The following is a 15,658-nucleotide window of genomic DNA, read 5'->3' as shown; positions in this document are numbered from 1 at the left end:
AGAGTATATGTGGAGAGGGGCGGCGGCGACGGCTAGGTTTCCGCCGCCTGAGTCGCCCACGCGGGAGGCGACATGGGGGCCTCTGTGTGTGATTGAACTTTCAACTATGAAACTGTCGATTTTTGAGTGTTTTTTTTTAATGTGCACAATAACTTAGGGAAGTCATTTTAACTCTCTTTTTAAATTAATTTTCGGCTGCAGAAGAGAGGCTTCAATCTACATTATCAAAATATATAAACACAAAGTACAAAGTGCTAAAGCAACATCCAAATTGTCCATATATAGCAACGTGGATGGGAGAGGCTAGAGACTAGCTAGACCATAAAAGATGTACATATGCACGCCTAGAATCATGGGAGAAAGCCAAGAATCCCTCAAAAATTGTTGAAGCTCAAGAGATGAGAACAAAGTCAAGAAAGGAGAATGGTTTGGCAACTTCTGATGGAAGGGAGACTTGTTGCTTTCTTGATTTCTTCTACTACCACTTGTTGGTATAGAGAAGGACAGACAAACATCCTAGCTTTCTTGCCTAAACCATACTAGCATGCTGCTGATCTGTCTCAAAACACCATCATAATACCAAAACTGATGTGTGATGATTATCCTTGATTAACAGGAGGTGCTTGTCTTTGTTCCAAAAGCACATGAAAACAGCGGCTTACGTCGACATAATATTCTCCTTTCGAGATCACATGTAATTTTGGGTTAGGTGGTGATCCAGACAGATGTATTGGTAGCAAGCAGTACAGGTATAATAAGGTTTTGTCTTTTGTCCTTTCCGATTGCTCTTTTTTTAATTTTTTTTGTGGTTTTTTGTGCTACAGTAAATGGCTGCATTTCCAAGCATACAAACACCACACTCTAGCGGTGCCGTGGCAGAGTTTAAAGAAATATTAAGACAAGTAAATAAAATTTTGTGCTAGTCCATATCATTGAAAAAAAAAAGGTGAATGCGTGTATTTATAATTCGTCGGGTGGTACTATTCACCCTACGGTGAGTTTCGTTATTAAGTAAGAACAATAATCTCATCATGATCACATGAAATATCTGATTTTTTTTCTAATTAATTCCTAAGCAATAGTATACCATTCCTCATAAGAAGCATCTATTTACCAACTTATATATATTCTCGATCATAAAATTACTACCTTTGACGCCTCTATCAAATCACCGATATTAAAAAGAACCATTTTTTTTAAGATGATGGATTAAACTGGTCTCTACACTTAAAGGATGTACAGTCTATTAAAAAAAAACCATAGACCGTCTAATAATATTAAAACGGTTGGCGATAATTCTGATAGTAAAAATACTACTATACCAATAAAAACCACCTCACCTCAAAAGTACTTGAAAAGAATACTGAAATGACTGGAATGAAAGTCTGGTCGGGGATCCAGCAAGAATCCAATCAGCCGAACAAAAACCAAAAAGATTTGTTGCAAGCAAAAAACAAAAACGAAAATGTGAAGAAAGAAGCCATCTTTTGCAAAGGTGAGGGGATCCCCTGCGCTTTCTGCTGCCCTGTTTCAGCTTCATCTGCCGCTGCTACGCTGGATACACACGCGCTCGCTTTCTTCCTTCCCTGCGCTGCACTGCACTGCACGCTCTCTCACGCACGCACCACGCAGCACCAGCACCAGCCTCTCTCTCTCTCTCTCTCTTCTCTTCTCTCTCTCATGAGTAATAAATGGCAGTGACCAGCAGCAGCAGGGGGGCGTGCGTGGCTGGCTGAGGGCTGTGAGAGTGTGAGGTCTAGCTGTGCAATGTGCAGGTGCAGCCATCGCTGCTGCTGCTGCTGCTCTGCTCTTTTCATGTTGACACTTCGCTAAACCCCTCCCAAAACCTCCTCCCCCCGATGCGTTCTTGGCCAGGGTCGGGAGCGAGGCGTTCTTGATTTTTTTCTTCTTCTGTTTTTGTTCTTGACTGATTGGATTGGGGAGTGATTCGGTTTGTTCTTGATTTTGATTTTTTGTTGTTGTTGTTGTTTGGGGAGAAAGAGACGAAGGGGAAGCTGTGATTTTCTCTTCCTTTCCACCGAGAGAAAATTTTTTGATCTGTTTGTTGTTTCTTGGAATCGGTTTTGGTTCAAGAACAGGCGCCGCCTTTTGTTCCGGGAAATTCGCTTGTGATCCTCCGAAACCCAGAATTTCTTTTTTCGATCCGTTTTGATCGATTGAAAGCAAATATCATCTTGAAAAGGATCGTTCTTGCTGGTGTTGGTTTGGGGAGGAGGGGGAGGTTTTCCCTCTGACGAGCAAGCAAAGCATTTGGGGCCGCCTGTCGATGACTGAGGGCTTGATCCGATGCTGTCGGGGTGCACGGTGTCCAGTCTCGCGGCGAGGTTCGCCTTCTTCCCGCCGGAGCCGGCGACCTACGCCGTCAGGAAGGACGAGGCGTGCGGCGGCGGAGGGCGGCTGGTGGCGTCGGGCGTCCCGCGGGACGCCGCCGTGGACGTGCTGCTGGTGGACACCAGGAAGGGGAACAAGGTGGTGGCCTTCTACCTGAGGAACCCCGCCGCCCGCCTCACCGTGCTCTACTCGCACGGCAACGCCGCCGACCTCGGCCAGCTCTACGACCTCTTCGTGCAGCTCAAGGTCAATCTCAAGGTCAATCTGATGGGGTTAGTGGTGCCATTATCATGCTGCTTTCTTGGTCATCTATCTATCTATCTATACTATAGTACTAGCATCTTTTCCTGTTGTCTTTTTCTTTATTTATGTACTCTGTTAGTCAAATCAAATGCTTATTTAATTGCTTAGAGATTGTGGTGCAGCAAAGCAATGCATTCCTTGTTAGGAGATACTGTGCTTTGTGGTGTAATTGAAGAATTTGCTTTGGTGAAATTTGTGAGTAGTAGTGTGCAATGCATGTATTGGTTTTGTTAAGCATGAGATAATTGAAAGCAGACAAATAATTGGGAATGGTGGGTATGTGGGGGAGGGGGGGGGGGGGGGGAGTTGCTGCTACTTTTTCCCCACTAGGTATTTTGGGGAGTTGCTCAATAATGAATTGTAGCATGTTCTGTTCAGTCCTGAAGTTTCACTAATTGTTCAAATTATTGCATATCACTGGTTTTAGTCCAGAGCATCCTTAATCTTATCACATAAGTAGTCCAGTCATTACTCCAGGAAGCAGTTCATTTCCCCTTTCATTATGAATTTATGATTTCAATATGTTTTGGAGGTACAGTTATGAGAACATACTGGTGGAATTTACCATGTAATTTTGTATGCAGATATGACTACTCTGGGTATGGAGCATCTACTGGCAAGGTAACTTATTTATCATGTGTGAACTGTGTTAAATCATGCCATGTACATGCTACAGCTGAGTTGATATTCAAGTTTGGCCAGTGATTGCTTATTATACTAGCTGTAAAATTTACTAGTAGCGTTCCTGGACTAATGCAGGCATAATTAGGATTGTAGCAGCCTAATTAGAAAGTTGCCGTAATAAATCTGAAAGGATCTATACATGCTAGATACCTCGACAACTGTGGTTCAGTTTCACTTTTCAAGAATATGCTGCATGTATCTCTACCAGAAGAGAGTTTGGCCCATACCTGACTGGTGCATTTCAGGCATAGCATGGCCAGTGCATCTTAAACTGCTTCTCCATGATAGCAATCATCACTATGTTTTTAACTTATTGTTATATCCTTATAGCTTTTGTTTTTAGCCATGCTTGCTGTCGAAATATGTCAGCCCATTAGATATTTGGGCGCTATATTTTTATAATATATGTCGTGCACTGGATATCACCACATACATGTTCTCTATTTAAGTGGAGTTGTTTACTGTTATTTAATTGTTTGATTCATTCTTGAAGTTTCAAAAAAGTGAATGCCATCCTATCTTGATTATTTTCGGTCATCAATGCTGAGAAACCTGCTTTCAGTACAGGGAGAATTCCCACCTTAGTAATGTTAGGCATGGTGTGTTTGAATCTCTTTTTTGCCTATAGGATATTAATGGCTGCTTGGATGGTATATGTCCATTTGAGCTAAATCAGATGTCATGTAAACTTTTAAATACTGCCCCTTATTGGCGTTTGTACTGAATTACTACTATCAAGTGTTTCTGATTTATTCCTGAAGAAACACACTTTTGAGGCGCCAATCTTATGCTTGTTATTTGAAGTGCAGCCAAGTGAAGAGAATACATATGCAGACATTGAGGCAGTTTACCAGTGCTTAGAAACAGAGTATGGAATCAGTCAGGAAGACCTTATCTTGTATGGACAATCTGTTGGCAGTGGACCTACATTGCATTTAGCTTCCCGTTTACCAAGATTGCGTGGCGTGGTTCTTCATAGCGCTATACTGTCAGGCCTCCGAGTTGTTTGCCATGTGAACTTTACTTTCTGCTTTGACATCTACAAAGTAATATATCGGATTTATTCTTTTTAATCTTTAGCTTTGTTGCCTTTAGGAGTAACTTTTTATATTTTACTAATATCTGATCAACTTTCCTCTGCAGAATGTGAAGAAAATCAAAAAGGTTAAATCCCCAGTGCTTGTTATTCATGTAAGTATCTTACTAATTAAATAGGAATCTTTTTCTGTATATATTTGCTGTTCTCTTGGATAGTTTGTTATACATTCAAATCAATCTGCATCTTCCGCTTTTTCAATCTTTTGGAATAATTAACTGCTTATGCTTTGGTAGTGCTGTGGTTACCGATGCTACTTAGTTGCGGTTATTGGAGAAATAGTCAGATAATCAAACTAGTTCTAGTAACAGGCGATCAATGTATTCAAGTCCTAGCAAGCTAGTTCATGACTATACAAAAGATGTTATAGTAGGGTAGTAAGGTACTGTTGCATATATTCCTTTATACTCCCTCTGTTTTTTAATAGATGACGCCGTTGACTTTTTCTCACATGTTTGACCATTCGTCTTATTCAAAACAATTACGTAATTATAATTTATTTTGTTATAGGTTGTTTTATTACTCATAGTACTTTAAGTGTGATTTATATCTTATACATTTGCATAAAATTTTTGAATAAGACGAATGGTCAAACATGTGAGAAAAAGTCAACGGCGTCATCTATTAAAAAACGGAGGTAGTACATGTTAAAGTAAAGACCAAAAGAAATCGGCCTCATTTCTTTTAGTAATATACTATATACCTGAAACTGCTTCAACTAGTTTACGACTGCAGTTATAGGCTAATCCATTGGACTGGAATACAATAAATAGAATGGACTCTCAAAGAAGAAATAAATCATAGAATATTAGAACAACTGATGTGCATTAGCACATGCTGGACATTAGGACATATGAGGAGGTGGGAGGTGCCACTAACTATGGCAGTGTCACGCTGTGAACTTCTGCTGTTCTGGGTTTGTTTGAGACTAAGCCAAATGTGTAGTCATTGAAGACAGCTGTGGGGTTAGGCCCATATTTTCTGGCCCAAAACTTGCATAGGTATCTGAAAGTAGGAGGTGTGGAGAGTTATGTGGCAGGAAGCCAAGCCAGGAAATGTAATGTAATCGACAGCTCTAACTGAAACATCCCTTATAAGTTATTTTTAGGGAACAAACCCTTATAAGTAATCACACTTCATAATGAGGCACATTACTCCTCTAACTGAAACATCCCTTATAAGTTATTTTTAGGGAACAAACCCTTATAAGTAATCACACTTCATAATGAGGCACATTACTCATCTATAAAATCAATGTGGATAGATTGATCATCATGACCTACATGTGAGCTGTCGATTAGATTAGATTTCCTGGCTTCCTGTCACATAACTCTCCACGCCTCCTATTTTCAGATTATGAAATGACTTCGTGGCAATTAGGTAAAAACAATTAACGTTGCTTTTCCCACCATTTTGATGATGCCATGAAACTGGGGGACCTATATCTTTTCTACAGACGCACACTTTGACCTTGACCAGTTTTAAAACCAATGCAACAGCAGCTTCCTGACCAAACGAACCTGTTTTGTTGAAGACAAATAATATGAGGGTTTTATAATATCTAATGTTGATAATTTATCTTACTCTGTCAAATTTTATTTAATGCGCTCTCCGCAATCGTGTTGTGTCCATTTCTTTCCTAAATTTCCTGAGTATCAACTTCATTGTATGCCCAATTGATATTGGCAGGGAACTGATGATGATGTCGTGAACTGGTCGCATGGTAACGAGCTGTGGAAACTGGCGAGGGAGCCTTACGATCCGCTATGGATCAAAGGAGGAGGCCATTGCAACCTGGAGCTGTACCCGGACTTCATCCGCCACCTCTCCAAGTTCATCCGCGAGATGGAGAACATCACAACGAAGACAAGGCTCAAGAAGATCCGGCAGTCCCTGCAACCCGCACCTAAGAAGGTCCACCACCGGGCGAGCACCGGGACGACCACCACCTTCACCACAAACTGCTGCTGCCGCATCCGGGTCCGCAAACCGAGTTGCCGTTGCCCTGGCTGCAACCTAAGCTGCGGCTGCTGCTCTGGTCTGATGAGTTGCTTCTCATCCCGGCTGTTCAAGTGCTCAACCTGCTTCTCCTCCTGCAGCTGCAGGGGATGCTTCAAGTGCCCAACCTGCTTCTCCTTCTCCTGCAGCTGCTGCAGGAGCTGCCTCAAGTGCCCAACCTTCAAATGCTGCTGCTGCGGTTCATGCAGAGATGAGCAATAATGCAAATCTCTATGTGCTTGTGTATAGGAAAAAGAGTGGTTCCGATATATCTGACAAGTTTAATTCTGTAGAAACTAGACCTTGGTTCTCTTAGCTAAACAAACCATAGCAAGATAAAGATGCTTCTCCTTTTCTGTTGCTTGTCTTGATTCTTGTCGTTGGTTTCTTCTTCTTGTTTTTTTTTTGTGTGTGTTCTCTTCTAATTAGGTTATTTGTTGCAAAACCTATGCTTTTAGTGCTTAGCATCAGTTTATACTAATTTTTATTGGCATTTATTCAAAATAATTAGAGGCCTCTAATTTGATAATTTCACCGTTTAGTCACAAATGGGACGTTCGATTATAGGTGTAGATTGGTCAGTTGTGAGTTTTAGAGTTTGTATGCTCCCTTCACCCTTTTATAACACATCACATTTTAACAATTTATTACTATACTAGCAAAATGCCCGTTCTTCGCTACGGGTTTATAAAACGATAGCATTATGCACGTGCGTTGCAACGGGTGAAACTAATATTATTAACAATAAATAAATACTAATAATTAAAATTTAAGTATCAAAATATTATGATGAGTAAATATTGGAGTTTTCGGCTAAATATCTTGTTGGTTCCGGTTAGCTCCCGCTGGGCCATTAGTTTTTGTCATTGGATCGAAATCAACATCCAGGATTTCTTTGTAGCAGTGTGAGTCGGCTCAGGCTGCATGTCATCCGTAGGATCTTGACCGTCTCTTCCTCCCGTCTCTTCTCCCTCCGGCGGCGGTGGCAACGGCCGAGGGCCGCGGTGGCGATGGCTGAGGGCGGATCCGGTGGCCCCTCTAGCCTCCCTCCCGCGGCAGATCCGCTGGCGGTGGCGGCGGCGTCGGTGGTAGCCGCGGGCGGATTTGGCGGCGGCAGGCGGCTCCCTCTGCCCCCTCTAGCCTTCCTTCCGCGGCGGATCCAGCGACGGTGGCGGCGTTGGCAGCAGCCGCGGGCAGATCCGGCGGCGGCGAGCAGGTCCAGCGGCGGCGGCTCCCTCCGCTCCCTCACACCGCACCTATCCCCCTCCACCGCGGCGGCACCGCTCCTCCTTCCCTTCCGATGGTGGTGCCGTTCCCCCTCCCCCTCGCACGGTGGCGGGCGGGTGCGGCGTCATCCCCTCCGCCGGATCCAGCGGGAGGGGAGGCTCCCCCTCCTCCACCAGCGGCGGCGCCGTTCACTCTCCCCCTCCCCCTCCCCCTCCCACGGTGGCAGGTAGGGATGGCACCCTCCCCTCCGCCGGATCCAGCGGGAGGGGAGGCAACGGCGGCCCGGCGTCCCTACAACAACGACGGTAGCACCCTTCCCTTCCGGTGTCGGCATTTTTGTGCTTGTGATGTTCTTGTGTTGTCGTTGTTGTTGATGAAATATGTTCTTGTGATCTTTTAGTAGTGTTTTCTCTAGGATTTTGTGATGATTCCGATTTGTATTTGGATTGGGATTGAGATTGAGATTTTGTTTTTGGGTTGGATTGGATGTGGGATTTGGAGGGGAGGTGCGCCATGAATCGGATGAGGAAAAATTAGTCTGTAATGACGGACGAAAACGCGATGAAGGACGGATGTGACGACCGGAAAAATCCGAATATTTATATTAGTTATAGATTTGAATATAAACTTAGTTAAATTTGAAGCAGTTTGACTTTGACCAAAGTTAAAACATTTTATAACCTAAAACGGAGGGAGTAGTAGTAATCATTTTCCTTGTATGCATAAAAGAAACCAAATAAATAATAATTTCATTGTTCCGTTTGTTACTTCAGACGGGACGACATTGAATTCGCTCAAAGTCCAGTTTTGTTTACCAGCTCAACGCTGATTGAGATGCCATACGGTTGGCCAACATTAGTACTTCCTCCGTTTCATAATGTAAGACTTTCTAGCACTACCCATATTCATATAGATGTTATGTGTCTAGATTTATTAGCATCTATTTGAATATAGGCAATGCTAGAAAGTCTTACATTATGAAAAACGGAGGGAGTATTTAGTAACCACTATTACGATGCAAGACTTGGGAGGGTCATATCGAATTTGTGGAAATAGTCAGGGTATAAATAGCAATCTTCTGTGAAAAAAAGAACATTAATATCGTAGTCTTCAAGAAAAACAGAATTTGCGTTTTCGTTATGGTAACGATAATTACTTAGATATGTGCATTTCTCTTTCTACATAATATATAAACATTAATAACCTCCATCACGATGCAATACATAAGAGGCCGGTCCAAACTTATCATTTTTGAAAGCACCGACTACGAAGGGGCTGTAAATTAGGCTACTTTCATTCTACATATAATAATAATAATAAACATAGAAAAAGCCAGCAGAAGAAACGAAATCTAAAGGTGAGTAGCATAATGTAAAGCCATCCTCGCTACCTTTCAATCTACAAGTTGAAAAAGGGTTAAAAAAAATTACACCACAGCAAAAGGAATATTTTTATATTCAAATTGGTAAAGTAACTTACCTTTGAGCACATATGTTGTTATCTTGGCTCTGAAATCTAGTTTTTTGCAAGCTGCGTAAGGTACCTTCAAGGATCTCAACCCTCCGAATATCACTAAGCAACTCGTCCTTTTTCATCTGAATGTCCTGTATATTCAGACATGTCAGTTCTTGAAGAAGGATCTGAAGATGAACGTAGGTATTACTTGGAATAGAACAAAAACATATCTGTAATAGATTGTTGATGTACAACGACAAGTAAACAAATATTGCTATCTGCTGTAGCACAAGTTTATGCACTTTGACTTTTCCACAGCGCAAGTTGTGAAAGCCTTCGTTGAAAAGGAAGCAAATTGCAGGAGCCAACCCCCTCTAGAACTTAACAATTATTCCTTTGAGGAATGTTGAGAAATTTCATATTATTGATGTGTTTGTTTCAAAAAAAAGTGAAGTAAATTTCGCAAAACTATAGATTTATAAGACACAGTGTTACAAAACTATAAATTAAGTTGCAAATTTATCCAAAAACTACAGATTTAGTACCAATTGAATCACAAAACTAAAACGTTCATAGCTATAACATAATGATAGTGCTAGGGATTTGAACTCTAAAATCTATAGTTTTGTGATAATATCGATATAAAATATGTCGTTATACGATACTTTGCCTTAAATATGTAGTTTTCTAATAAAAAATTGACGCTAAATTTGTGGTTTTGTGATATAATGCATTAAATCTGTAGTTTTGTAATAGTTGGATCTAACATATCTATAGTTTTGTGAAATTTACTTAACCTGATAAGTTATAATGTGACAATACCGAGCCTTTGAGAACAAGAGGTGCCTCTCTTAAAAAAAGAAAGAAACACTGTCTAGCTACGATTTAACCCGTTGAGGGTTTTGCAGTCTCAAGTCTCAATAGAGACTCTTCAAGCAAGATGGTTACTGATGCTAATGCGATGAACTACCATGGATTTGTATTCATATAATAAACAATGATGGAATTCAAGGTTTTCTTGTTAGTGACCAATTTGGCCACGGGGCACTGTAGAAAAAACTAGGGTGGCAACAAAATAGATGTATTTTTTTTATGTGAATAACCTGTACGGTCAGTTGTTTGCTGTGTTCTTCACTCCTCTGACTCACTTCCTGTAAGAGAAAGAAAAAGCTATAAATATGGTACAAAATCTAGTTCAACGTATATAAAGAATAGCAATAGAGGCACGCCTTAACCTTATCCTCAAACAGCGAAACATTTGAAAGAAGTTTGTGTTGTGCAAGTTTCTCATCAAGAGATTTCTGCACCAACAGAATACTTGCCAGGTTCATCTCTGTGTCACAAACAGCTTGTGCAAATTTGATACCGTCCTGTTAAAAACATCATAGAGTGGCACAATTAGTGTTGATAGGAAGTGCTAAAGCCAGAGGACGCTACTACTTTTAAAAGATAGTAGCGGTGATGGCAGTAAATCTGCCAGCTCTATCACTAACGTATGGGCCCTCCATATTCGTGAAACCCACATGCTGAATAAATTTTAAGCGTGCCCTAAAAGAACAGTGCCTATATACAAAATAAGTCCATATTATTTGGTAAGATCTTACAAGTATGTAGTGAAGGAATCCATATAGTTAAAGGGGTCGGAAAAAGTCGGTCTACACATTCTTTAAATAATGAAAGTGCAGTGCGTAAATCATGATTTTTTTTGTCGTTGGATTATACGCGTAGGTAATTTGCTAGTAACATAGGGAGTGTTTATATTTAGGGGTGTAAAGTTTTGGCGCGTCACATCAGGTATTATATAGGATATCTTATGGGTGTTTGGGCACTAATAAAAAAAACTAATTACAGAATCCGTTAGTAAACCGCGAGACGAATTTATTAAGCCTAATTAATCCATTATTAGTAAATGTTTAATGTAGCACAACATTATCAAATCATGGAGTAATTAGGCTTAAAAGATTCGTCTCGCAAATTAGTTGTAATCTATACAACTAGTTATTTTTTAGACTATATTTAATACTTCATGTAGGTGTTGAAACGTTTAATGTGACAGGGTAAAAGATTTTAAAGAGGGATCTAAACAGAGGGGCCATAGAATAAATGTTCACTATGCTATTGATTGAAAATATATTGAAATCCACAGAGCCACAAGAGCATAAGAGAGATGATTTTCGTCTACAACGTGATTTGCAGAGTACGGAGAACAGCGATTTAAAAGGGTTTTACCGCGGTGGGCTTGTTAGGCTGGACAAACTCGGATCGGAAGCGAGCGATCTGGGTAGGAAGAAGGGCTTGCGATGACAGTCGAAGAAGTGGCAGGCGGGCAGCAGCTCGGGAAATCGCCGACGCCATATCCTCCTCCTCCTCCTCCTCCTCCTGTCAAATCTCTCTGTGCCGCGGTTGCACTTACAATCTCAGGGTTTTCGGTGATTTCCGATCCATATATATCCATCCGGTTTTGTGGTTGACGTTCGAACTGTATTAGGGAGTCAAATTGGACTTTTTTTCTACTCTTGGTTAGCCGAATCTGGCCCAATAGGCCCAATAAGCGACCGCCTCCTGCTGATCTCCTTCCTCCGCCTGCATCTCCTTCCTCAAGACCCTAGTAGTAGGACTCTGAATCCTAAACCTGTAGCCGGATCGGATTATAGCTATTTTTAGCTCAGGAAATCTCGCGTACAGAACGTATTGCCTAAAATCCTGAGATTGTGAGTGCAGCGCGGCACACAGAAGGAGGAAGAGAGGGAGATAGAGAGATTTGACAGGAGGAGGATGGCGTCCCGCCTGATGCGGCGGCTTCGACTGTCATCGCAAGCGCACCCCTGCCGCTCTGCTCTTCTTCCTACCCACATCGCTCGCTTCAGATCCGACTTTCTCGGCCCTACCACGGTAATCCCCTCCCCTCCTTTCTACTTCCTCTGTTCTATATATTATAAGTCGGTTTAACTTTCTTTTAAGTCAATTTAGCTTTGATCAAATTTATTATAAAAAATATATAATAGTATTTTCAACATAAAAAATATCAAAATATATTTAATGTCAAATATAATACTAATTTATAAACGTGGTTAAACTTTCAAGAAAACGAATTGTAATATGAAACATAGGCTGTATTGTCTATTTTGTGCACTCCGTGTCAGCGTTAATCGTGCAGGATTGTTTTGTGATGTTTTCCACATGACGGTATTAGAGTTGCAAAAGCCATCCGCGACTCAGAGATGAACACGGAAGATATTCGGTTGGTGCAGAAATCTCTTAATAAGAAGCTTACGCACGAGAAGTGTCTATCAGATATATCAATGTTAGAGGATGGGGTTAAGGTATGCCTTTATTGCTATTCTTTATACACTTTTAACTAACTAAAAATGTTGTAGTATATTTTTAGATTTTCCTTCTTTTACAGAAAATGAGGAAGAGGAAAGAAGAAATCAGCAGAAGAGTGAGCATAGAGGTTTATTCACATAACCACACATCTCTTTCTTCTTTTTTTCCATCCTGATTTTTTGTCTGTCCAGTGTCCAAATTGGTCACTAGCAACAAAATCCTTGATTTCCATGCCTTTCTTATTTGTTGTATATCAAGCTAGTTCATTATCGTAGCCAAGATTGTAGAACAAATGAGTGTTGCCGTTTTTTGAGCCCACCTTTTTGTCTGACCAATATGGCGTGACTTTAAACTCCAAAAAGTCTTATTTTTCAACTATATATGACGTACATGCTTTCCGAACTGCAAAATAGCGTGTGTTTTTTTGCATATATATATATATATATATATATATATATATATATATATATGAAAGTTGCTTAAAAAATCATATTAATCAAAATTTTAAGTTTTCTGCTCCTCTCAAACACAGACTAAAAATATGTTGCCTCAAGTGCATCTCTCTCCTTTTTTTTTTTCCACAATCAACATTTTTGTTGTTTAATTCTGGTCAGCTAAGAGAGTATTTGGAGTGCCATTTGGGAACCTTAACTAGCGAAGATGTTATTACCATTGAGAACTGTAGCAAACAGAGAGCTTCTGAATTCTCCACAATTATTGCTTAGTAATTTCTCCAAAGTTTTCTATTCCTTTTTGTAAATTCGCATGGTTTCTTCATTTTGTATTTTGTAGGTCGCCAGAATCTCGACATATAAAGAGAAGATCAACAAGATTCCTGATAAAAAATCTTTTACACTGTGAGTTTCATTTATCACCTTCTGTTTTCTTTTATCTACTTATATATATATGATCTCTTAACATTATTCTCTTTCAGGCAAATGGATTATATCAACTTTGGTAGTATCCTGTATGCTTCTGTTATTGTTACGGCATACATCCTTGAAAGGAAAGACGAACTTGCAAGACAAAAAAAATTGTGAGCTCTAAGCTCACAAGAGGTTGCAAATGCCATAAAAGATGGCATTCCCAAATTTGGACTACTCTTGGTTTTGCAAGGAAATAAACCAAACAAATGAGATTATTTCTTTCAGCTTTAGTCTGTATATACAATAATGCCCATCATGTTTAGTAATATATCTGTGTCCCCTGAATTAACACTGTTCTGCCGACTTGGCATAATAAGCTTTGAAGTTGGGTTACACAAGTTTTAGTACTCCATCTTGATAAATATAAGGCATCCAAGGGTTCAAAATTGTTTACAGTTATAAGGATAGTACTACTCCCACCCAACTTCCCCTCCTTAAATTTTTATCCAACTATACTCCAAACCATCACTTTACTCCCTAACCATTCTCTCTTTCATCCCCAATCAACTCTTGTGGACTGAGTAATAAGTAAATTAGTTACGAACGATGGCAAATTCTCTTGTGGATGAAGGAGTAAATTATTTATCAACGATGACAAATTTGGGTTGCGACTTGTGAGTATTGAGAATAGATCGATTTGATTATGTAATCTTCAGCTGTCATGCTTGCTAACCCAAATTTGAAAATTTAGGGGATTGGAAAATTTTCTTAGGAGGTTTACTTACGCATGCATAACTAAATACTTTGTGTTGAAAATTAATTGCAAAGAAGTATTGAAAAATTTATGTTCAAAGATTTGTGCACTAAAAATCTGTGAAAATTCTAAAGACATTCAAAGTAGCTCTGAAAACGAAAATAAGCGATTGCCGTTAGAAGCCTGGCAGCCTACAGGAAAACACAAAAAGTTTTTAGGAATATTAGCCTCCGACAGTTTCCCTTCTCAACCAATCATAACCTTAGATCATTCAATTCCACCTACTTCCTTAATTCCTATGAAAACCTCTAACCTCTAGAAATACTTAGATTTTGGAACGAAGGGAGTATTTTACAAGCAAAGCATCGAAGTCATGGGCAAACAGCATCACCGACCAGGATGCAAAATATTAGGTTCTATATATATAATGTCCACGAGGTCTGGGTCAAAAAAGAACTAGAGCATAAATTATTTTTTTAGCAGCAGATAAACACAATATTTATTATTCCTACAGAACATATTAGTTATACCTGCAGAACATATGGATTGCAAAGCATGCTTGATGACACTGAATGCTATGTGAAATGTCATAGCAGCTTCATAGGAAAGCCAAAAAAAAAAAAAAGGAACAACTAAGATGGCCAGTGGAACAATACCCTTCATGGTTGGTACATTTCTTGATTTTCTTTGTGCTCACATAAGTATATCAGCTGCCAGCATCACCATTGGCATTCTCTAAAATGCATCTATCATTTCAGTTTGGCGCTATTTCATTTTGCACAGCGCCAAACTGAAATTGAATACAATTAGCAAAATAACGAGTAAATGGAAGCTATGGTGTGTATCCTACTGAATACGCAAATGTGCTGAAATGCTTATGGGGCTAACATGTCTAACAGAGGAAATTGTTCTTATGTAAACTCATGTATCGTGTTAACTTATAATAGTGCACCAAGTACATCTCGTCTTGCGGACAGATGAACTAATTATACCCTAAACAGCGCATCAGTTTTGTATCTGCTGAAAGCTTACATATATATTACGTTATACTAATTCAGTCTCCTTTAGAGCTGGTTAAGCCTCTAGTACAATGAAATCTAGTAGATTAGGCACCTTAGATATACTTGCAAAGAAACGCAAATAGTCGAGTACAATGGATTCTTGTAGATTAGTCACCTCAGATATACTTAGGGCATGTTTAGTCCCCCGGCAAAATTTTTCGCCCTATCACATCGAATATTTGTACACATGTATAGAGTATTAAATATAAACGAAAAAAATAATTAATTACACATATTGCGTGTAAATTGCGAGACGAATCTTTTAAGCCTAATTGCTTCATGATTTGACAATGTGGTGTTACATTAAACATTTACTAATGACGGATTAATTATGCTTAATAAATTTGTCTCGCGGTTTACATGTGGATTCTGTAATTTGTTTTGTTATTAGTTTACGTTTAATACTTTAAATATGTGTCCATATATCCGATGTGACACGCCAAAACTTTATACCTGTAGATTTAAACACACCCTTACAAAGAAACTCAAATAGTCCCAAGGTACTACTGCTTACTGGGCATCATAAATATGGTGC

The 15,658-nt window shown here is 39.8% G+C and overlaps 3 protein-coding genes across 3 annotated transcripts; 2 read left to right on the top strand and 1 right to left on the bottom strand.

The window, feature by feature from the left end:
- Positions 1–1,552: 1,552 nt before the first annotated feature.
- LOC127782906 (uncharacterized) lies at positions 1,553–6,808 on the top strand. Its single transcript, XM_052310184.1, has 5 exons — positions 1,553–2,624; positions 3,240–3,276; positions 4,149–4,385; positions 4,483–4,530; positions 6,125–6,808. Exons 1-5 carry the CDS (start codon positions 2,308–2,310, stop codon positions 6,653–6,655), a joined length of 1,170 nt encoding a protein of 389 aa, XP_052166144.1. The 5' UTR covers positions 1,553–2,307; the 3' UTR covers positions 6,656–6,808.
- Positions 6,809–8,812: 2,004 nt separating this feature from the next.
- On the bottom strand, positions 8,813–11,539 carry LOC127783348 (uncharacterized). Its single transcript, XM_052310605.1, has 5 exons — positions 11,345–11,539; positions 10,351–10,485; positions 10,219–10,266; positions 9,140–9,264; positions 8,813–9,058 (listed from the first exon to the last, which is right to left on the bottom strand). The coding sequence occupies exons 1-5, from the start codon at positions 11,468–11,470 to the stop codon at positions 8,959–8,961; spliced, it is 534 nt and encodes a 177-aa protein (XP_052166565.1). The 5' UTR covers positions 11,471–11,539; the 3' UTR covers positions 8,813–8,958.
- A 797-nt stretch (positions 11,540–12,336) lies between these two features.
- LOC127782027 (uncharacterized) lies at positions 12,337–13,647 on the top strand. Its single transcript, XM_052309101.1, has 4 exons — positions 12,337–12,438; positions 12,522–12,569; positions 13,235–13,299; positions 13,377–13,647. Exons 1-4 carry the CDS (start codon positions 12,337–12,339, stop codon positions 13,480–13,482), a joined length of 321 nt encoding a protein of 106 aa, XP_052165061.1. The 3' UTR covers positions 13,483–13,647.
- The last annotated feature ends 2,011 nt before the right edge of the window (positions 13,648–15,658 follow it).

Source organism: Oryza glaberrima, chromosome 8 (genome assembly GCF_000147395.1).
Source record: "Oryza glaberrima chromosome 8, OglaRS2, whole genome shotgun sequence".
NCBI classification, from domain to species: Eukaryota; Viridiplantae; Streptophyta; class Magnoliopsida; order Poales; family Poaceae; genus Oryza; species Oryza glaberrima.
This window is presented reverse-complemented; position numbering and strand designations above follow the sequence as displayed.

What these genes read in the sequence shown, in the direction of transcription:
- LOC127782906 (XM_052310184.1), top strand. Translation starts at nt 2,308, where the DNA reads ATGCTGTCGGGGTGCACGGTGTCCAGTCTCGCGGCGAGGTTCGCCTTC. An exon ending in CTCAAGGTCAATCTGATGGG is followed by an intron (nt 2,625 to 3,239) that starts GTTAGTGGTGCC and finishes TTTTGTATGCAG; the next exon opens with ATATGACTACTCTGGGTATG. An exon ending in TCTGCTTTGACATCTACAAA is followed by an intron (nt 4,386 to 4,482) that starts GTAATATATCGG and finishes TTTCCTCTGCAG; the next exon opens with AATGTGAAGAAAATCAAAAA.
- LOC127782027 (XM_052309101.1), top strand. Translation starts at nt 12,337, where the DNA reads ATGAACACGGAAGATATTCGGTTGGTGCAGAAATCTCTTAATAAGAAG. An exon ending in TGTTAGAGGATGGGGTTAAG is followed by an intron (nt 12,439 to 12,521) that starts GTATGCCTTTAT and finishes CTTCTTTTACAG; the next exon opens with AAAATGAGGAAGAGGAAAGA. An exon ending in GCAGAAGAGTGAGCATAGAG is followed by an intron (nt 12,570 to 13,234) that starts GTTTATTCACAT and finishes TGTATTTTGTAG; the next exon opens with GTCGCCAGAATCTCGACATA.
- LOC127783348 (XM_052310605.1), bottom strand. Translation starts at nt 11,470, where the DNA reads ATGGCGTCGGCGATTTCCCGAGCTGCTGCCCGCCTGCCACTTCTTCGA. An exon ending in AGCCTAACAAGCCCACCGCG is followed by an intron (nt 10,486 to 11,344) that starts GTAAAACCCTTT and finishes TGTTTTTAACAG; the next exon opens with GACGGTATCAAATTTGCACA. An exon ending in TTTCGCTGTTTGAGGATAAG is followed by an intron (nt 10,267 to 10,350) that starts GTTAAGGCGTGC and finishes TTTCTCTTACAG; the next exon opens with GAAGTGAGTCAGAGGAGTGA.